Source organism: Odontesthes bonariensis, chromosome 10 (assembly GCF_027942865.1).
Source record: "Odontesthes bonariensis isolate fOdoBon6 chromosome 10, fOdoBon6.hap1, whole genome shotgun sequence".
NCBI classification, from domain to species: Eukaryota; Metazoa; Chordata; class Actinopteri; order Atheriniformes; family Atherinopsidae; genus Odontesthes; species Odontesthes bonariensis.
The window spans coordinates 31611333-31618448 of NC_134515.1; the positions used below are offsets into that span (position 1 = coordinate 31611333).

At 40.9% G+C, this 7116-nt stretch overlaps 1 protein-coding gene across 1 annotated transcript in view; it reads left to right on the top strand.

Moving 5' to 3' along the window:
• The window catches only part of fam120c (family with sequence similarity 120 member C), a 55690-nt gene that overhangs the window by 24704 nt on the left and 23870 nt on the right, over nucleotides 1-7116 (top strand). The window contains exons 4-7 of the mRNA XM_075475273.1: nucleotides 4061-4189; nucleotides 4930-5032; nucleotides 5160-5233; nucleotides 7038-7116. The exon at nucleotides 7038-7116 is cut by the window's right edge and continues 196 nt beyond it. Of these exons, the coding sequence (XP_075331388.1) occupies nucleotides 4061-4189; nucleotides 4930-5032; nucleotides 5160-5233; nucleotides 7038-7116 (385 nt within the window). The remainder of the gene's footprint in view (nucleotides 1-4060; nucleotides 4190-4929; nucleotides 5033-5159; nucleotides 5234-7037) is intronic.

Here is a 7116-nt window from a genome sequence, read left to right on the forward strand (position 1 = left end):
CATCAGAGGCCAAGAGGAGATCATTTGCAACTTTCGTCAGCGCTCTTGCTGTTCTGTGATGCTTAGGTTTTTAAGTAAAGGTTCCAGATAAACAACTGATTACAACTAACCCAATTACACTGGGAACGATTAAGATCTGGGAACAGTTTAGGATCCATTTCAAACAAAAACAGGGTCTCCTTGCAGCCCCTATATCAGCAAATGCTCTGTTCCCACCCTCTTTAATTGATTCTGCCTTCATGTCTGTGCCCTCATTAGACAGAATTAAGGAACAGTGGTAACTAGAGATGGGATTACAAATAACTGAGTCGCAGTGGTGGCAGGTAGCTAGGCTTTTCCATACATCATCAATATGTATTAGACTTGGACTTAGACTTAGACTCAACTTGATTGATCCCTTTGGGATGACTCCCTCTGGGAAATTCAGTCTCCAGCAGCTTATACAATACAATAGGAAAGAGTCAGCACACAGAGGGTAAAAAAGAAAATAAAAAAATATATAAAAATACAAAATTGGATAAAAAAAATTAGATGACAAAATATACAAGCTTAGAAAATATAGACGTAAACAGTGGATAGTTGACCAAGGTATTTAGTGAAATGGACATGGCTTAGTACAATTCAAGGTTGTTCACAGGCTTTATTTGTCAAACAGTAAACTTGCAAAGTAAAGTTGTTTCCAGGGTCAGAAGAGGCTTGCCCAAGATGCAAGAGCAAGAGGGGCACACTTGGACATATATGTTTTGGGGAAAATGGCCAAAAATTACAGGCTTTCTGGAGGAGAGTCTTTAACACTATCAGAATTGTGGAATATTAAGATTCCCCCAAACCCACTCACAGCATTATTTGAAGTTGTTTCTCAGGTTTGCAATGTGTCCACCTGGCAGGCTTCAGCTATGGCCTTCTCCACATTGATGGCCTGTCAATATTTCTATCTTGGAAAAAGGCGACACCCCCTTCCCATAAACGATGGATGGAAGACTTGCTCTCTCATCTCAAGGTTGAACAACAGAGACATGTTGCACAGGGTTCTGCCAACACTTTTTACAAAATATGGCAACCATTCTTGAATCGTATCAAGAGACTCCCAGACGACTCTCTATAAAGTCAACTAAGAGAAGTTTTTATTTTTTATTTCTCTATTCATGAAATGGATGTGGCGATTGGAGTTTGGTCCTGGTTGTTATTTTGCTGAAAATTCAATAAAAAAATATTCAGATAAGGTGCCAGGTTAAACAAAGGAGGATGGTCAGTTTGCACGCAAGATCAAGAGATAGTTCAGCCCTTGGAAAGAGCCCTTTGTCCAGTGAAGTGTCTTTCTGTGCTCTTATTAAGAAGGATGCTGGTGCTTCTTCTTGTCCTGGTGGAGTTGGCACTTGTGGTAATTCTGTGTCATCTCTCTTCATCTCAGCTGTACGCTCACTGTGGTTTGATCGGCTGATTATGGAGTGTGTGCAGGCTTTGTGCTGCTCCTGCTAGAGGTAAAAACAGAAGAGGGATTGGTGACTACTGGCAGTCAGCGCTGGCCCTGAAGCCCTTCGTGAGCAAGTTAAGCTTGGCAGGTCCTGTCCCATCTGCTAGTGTGGAGAAGCATGGTGGGTGATAGTCCCACTGCGTGACTTGCTGACCCTTGGAGAAACTTGCACAGAGAGAGCTTGTGTGACCTTCCCCTGGGGAGGCTCGGCAAGAAAGAGAAAGTCTCTAAGCAGGCATGGGGCTTCTCTGTGTGAAGTTGGGGGTGTGGCTATGTGGAAAAGAAAATTTTGAGATTTAACTGACTTTCAGTGTAAAAGTCCAGTTTAACCCACTACAAAGGATTTCCAGTTGTGAGCTCCCCAACACCAGTCATTGTTTTCTTTAACTCTGTGTTTTTCACCTTAATTGTTAAAAAAATAGATTTTTGATACGTCTTAATCTTAGCACATTATTTTACATATTCCAATCTTTGATGTCTTGCATTTTCTGTGAGATCGTTGGTGTCATGGCTTTGGCTTGTCCTTATGTACATGCTACCCGCAGAAAAAACTTTTTTTGAGTGTTTGATAGTAGAAGTCGTAATGCCTCAAAAACAGTCTCCAGATAATCCAAATGTCTAAAAGTACCAGTGTCAACCTGAGATTTTTTTTACTTGTGGAGGAAATCCTTTACAGATCCCTCAGCCAGAGCATCCTGACTACCATAGTCCCAATATGGTGTGAGAAGTACACACTCGCCTAACATATTCCTCTTGTTTAAGGACATGCAACCTTCTACCATCCTTTCCAGGGCTCTAGAGTGCGACCAATTTGGTCGCACGTGTAACCTTTTTTCTCAATGGTGCCAGTAAAAAAAATCTGAGGTCGCACAGGTGCAACCACCCGTTCGAGGGAAAAAAGAAAAAAAAGTCTACGCGACTCTGAAAGTCTCCCTGTGGTTCAACAACAGACACACATTAGACCCATATCGTGGTCTAAACCAATCAGAGATAGTGAAGGGCGGGACCCCCCTCTGATTGGCCCGTGTACATGTGTGTACGTTTGAACACGCACATCCTGTAGTCAGACAGAGAGATGATGAACCCTCAGCTAAACAGTGGATGTAGCCGCGGGTGATAAGATGAAAAGAACGATTGATAACCTTTTCGATAAGTTAAGGCCTGATACGTCCGAAAATAACCACAACCAATGCTCTGACAAGGAGCCATCAACCGCCCACGTTATGTCATGCCCTGGTCCGGAGCTAGCATCAGATAATGAGCCACATACGATCGACTCCGAGCCAGAACCAACTGAAATTAAAAGCGGTAAAGTGTATACATTTCCAAGAGAGTGGCTTGACCAGTTTACCTGGCTAAGATGCAGTAAAGCCGATAAGATAATGCACTGCATTTACTGTAAAGTGTGGCAATAGTGCATTTGTGACCGGTTCTAATACATTTCGATTTGAAACGGTGAAAAAGCACAACGCATCTATGAAACGCATTACCTGCTCAGTGTCCCCTCTCCCCGCTGCCTTTCAGCGGCAGGCAGCAGCAAACAGAGATGATAATCAAGTTTAACGTTGCCTACCAAGTTGCAAAAGTTCCCTTCACTAAGTTCAAGTCCGAAATAGTTCTTCAGAAGAAAAATGGCTTGAACATAAACCCGACGCACAGCAATGATGTCGCGTGCGTGCAATTTATAGGAGTCATCGCAGATACATTGATAAAAAAGACGTCTGTACTAATTGCGAACAGTAAGTACATGGCAGGAATGCGTCATTGTGTACGGCCGCATCTTGAGGAGAGGAAGACCGGTGAATATACTGATATATATATTTAACCCAACTACAGGAGTTGGCTATCCGAGGGGCATGCGACTGCAATGGAGGATAATCCATAAGACATTGAGCCATGAGATGTTCAGTTTGAAGCCCTAAAAACACTTGCAATTTTAATTTAGATTTTCTTTTTATTTAATTTATCTTGAGATGTTTTAAGTTTAAATTTCAGGCCAGTGAAGCCCTTTAAGCACCAACACTTTTTCAGTAAGTTTCAGTAAGTAGTTAGTAAGTTAAGTTCAGTAAGTTTGTAGAATTGTGCTTCAAATAAAGAACTTTATTTTGACCAGATTGCTAGTTAATCATTAACAAGTCAATATTGCCTATATGGACAGCGATTTAAAAATAATTAAATAAAAAAAGTGAACCTGTAAAACTGCGGTGTTAAAAGCTGGTGCACCTAAGAAAAAAAGTTGGGCGCACCAGTGCAACCAGTGTAAAAAGTTAGTCCAGAGCCCTGCTTCCCTTGGAGGGTTTGATGTGGTGGATTTTTGTTGTCAAAAAACTGAAGAAAACAATTAAGTTTCCTGTAATTATTTGAATCACACAAGCAGAACAATAGTTTGACCACACGATTCAGTCCATCAGGCACTGTCCAGCATTGGTAAATCTTAAGTAAAACACTGAGGCAGATTCACTAAAGATTACCGCAAACTGGGCAAGGAGAGCTTCTTTCTGTACTAACCTGCCTTCTCCCAGTATATGTTCATGTAGCGCTTCCACAGTATCGTTCCCCTCTCAGCATGAATGTTCTGCTCTTAAGGTGCGAGCACATCAGTTGGTGCTGCCCCCCTGTGAGGTGGTCATCAAAGCTGTCTCAGAGTACGTCTCCTCCATCAAAGACCTCGGGAACCTCGATGCCATCGCCAGAGATGTCTTTAAACAGTCGCAGGTAAGACATGGGCACGCTAAACGTTTCATCTGAGATTAGTTTAAACTGATAAGTCATTTTACTTGTTCCACATGGAAAATATTACACTCTACACTAAAAAGAAAAATATCCTGACATTTAAAAAACATGTTTTGAGCTAATCAGGGATTTTTCTAGTAACCAGAATTTAGCTGATGTTTAAAGTTTTGACATGATTTATAAAATTATTATGGGGAGCCTGGATTGGAACCCCAGTCACCCACATGAAAGGCAGCAGTCAGACAGGCTGTTGGACCTATGGATCAATCATTTCTCTCCTTGGACAACATTACCTAATCACAAAATGTCTCATCAAATGTCATTTTTGCTCATTTAGAAAATTGGAAAAACAGATTTATTTGTTTATCATTTCAGATTTTTTTTTGAGTGCTATTGACAGGGCAGCAAAGTTGAAAGACAAAAGTTTTTATGGGATTTGTTTAGATGAATAAAAATGAAGATCCCTGTCAGTTTCATTCTTGAGGTTTTGAATATTTACTGATCTATTCTAGAATTCAACCTGATCTTGCAAAGTCAGGTTGGCCAGGGTTGAATTAGTTGGCAGGAGAAGGTCAGGATGGAGAACATCATCATGGTGAGATTTTTCCAAGTCATAGCTTTGGTCTAAATGTGGAGAAACTCAGCAACTCATCCGTCAGCCGGAGCGTTCTGACCGTTCACAGTCCCAGCATGTCAAGTGTCACACTTTCTTGGCTTTTCAGTCACGTATGGAAGACAAGGTAGAGCGGTTCAAGAAAGCTGTGGAGTACTTCTCTGCTGCATCCAAACCACGCTCGCCTGGCATGGGGCCCTCTTCTTTCATTTGTAAGTAGCAAACAGGGCTTCTTTTTTTCAAAATTATTTTTAGCTTGCGGAATTTGTTTTAATTAAATCAATTGAGCAGAAAACTTTTGTTTTCGTCTGTAATCCTTACATTTTTCTTTATTTTCAGTACCAGGGTTTGGACCAAGTCCATTTGGGGGACCACCTGGCTACTTTGGACTGATGCAGCCTGGAAAGAATCAGGTAGATTCCTTCACTTTGTAATTCTTCAGTCTATTTGGTGTGTGTGTGTATATGTATTACCTTATACTTAGTTATATTTAAACTAATGCAGATATTGTATTTACACTATATTTATATACACTTTACACAACATTACATAAGCAACATAAAGCCTTCATATTTCTCACAAGAGACTGCATTTCAGCCTATTGCAACTTTTGCTTGGTAAAATTAGCAGCCCCTATATTTGAAGCACGCCTGTAATAGTGTGAGCTCTTTCTTCTCTCTCTGTGCACCGGTAACAGGCATCCTGAAGTTGCTGTATGTTTTTCAGGGTGCTTTCTTGGGAAAAAGTTACTTGAAAAAGTCTTAAAGGAGAATTTAGTTATTTTTTTAAACCTGGACCTTATTTCTGGCAATAAAATACGTTCATCTACTCACCGATAAACGTTTGGTGAAAGTCGGCATCCTTTGGAAGATATTTAGATTACTGATCCGTGTATATCCATATAACGGGAGATATAACAGCCTCTAAATAAGGCATTATCTGTATTTATTTCACCAATACTTTAAGCCGGATGAATGAATGAAGGCGTACTATTGCACTGTTAGCTCATAGCTGCCGTGTTGTTGTTATTGGGGGGGCTTATGGGAAGCTTTCTACACACGCGTCTAGTGGGATGACTTCATCGCCCCACGCCGCTGCAGAACAGCTTAATGCAGAACAGATAATGCCTTATTTAGAGGCTGTATTGTCTATGCCCTTTTCTCTCCTGTTATATGGATATATGCGGATCTCGAGTGATCTAAATATCTTCCGAAGGACGCCGACTTTCACCAAACTGTTATCAGTGAGTAGATGAACGTATTTTATGCCAGAAATAAGGTCCAGGTTTAAAAAAACTGAACTTTTCTTTTAACATTACTCTGAAAAGGCTTTAATATTCAAGTGCTATTGATGTGCTCAGGTTGCAATAGTCTAGGCCAGTGATACTCACTATTGTTTTCACAAGAGTCACATTGGCAGAGCAAAATCAAGGAAAGAGCCACTTTTACGACAACATACTAAGTTCCCCTTTTGCAAATATGCATTTCTACATATAAAACATCGCACAAAAAAAGAAACAACACAGCCAATACATATTCAATTAAGACCACATTTACCTTAATACTGGGATGAGCGGAAGCTGGCATGCAAGTCCTTGACTTTCTTCATGTTGTATTTGTAGATGAGCATGGTTTTTGTGCTGGTTTTTGCCCTTTTTTAATTAAAAACCGATCCATTGTGCCTGCATCTCACGCTGGCTAAAGGAGCTAGCGTGCACTGCGGACAAGTGTGAGGGTGGGTTAAGCGGGCTGCGTTGCCAGGTTTAACAGTTCCCCCTTTAGGAAACACCATTAAGCCTTAATTAATACTTAATAAAAATACTTAATACTACAAAAACGCAAACTCAATAAAAATACTTAATACTGTGCAGTACTCGCTGTATGTTATTTGGAAAAATGTGTTGTTATTGTTACCATATTGTTATAAGCTACTATGCGAGTGCGAGCCGCCAATTAGAGCTTGAGGAGCTGCATGTGGCCGCGAGCCGCGCAATGAGTATCTCTGGTCCAGTCCAACAGTTGTTCCATCCTTGCATATTGAATTGGTGTATCTATGCATTTAGAGGTTTTGGGCTGATAAGGCCTCAGTGTGTATGGGCTTTTGGCCAAAAACTGAAAAGGTTGATGTGCTACACGCAGCTCTTCAGACTCTGACCCTGCTCATTTTTTAGCATTTTATGTTTTTCTATTTCTCCTCTTTCCTCCTTGTCCATCCCAGTTCCCTGCCACCCAGATTCCAGGATTAAAACCATCCTATCAAAATACTCCATATGGACCTGGCTCTACCCCTCTGTTCC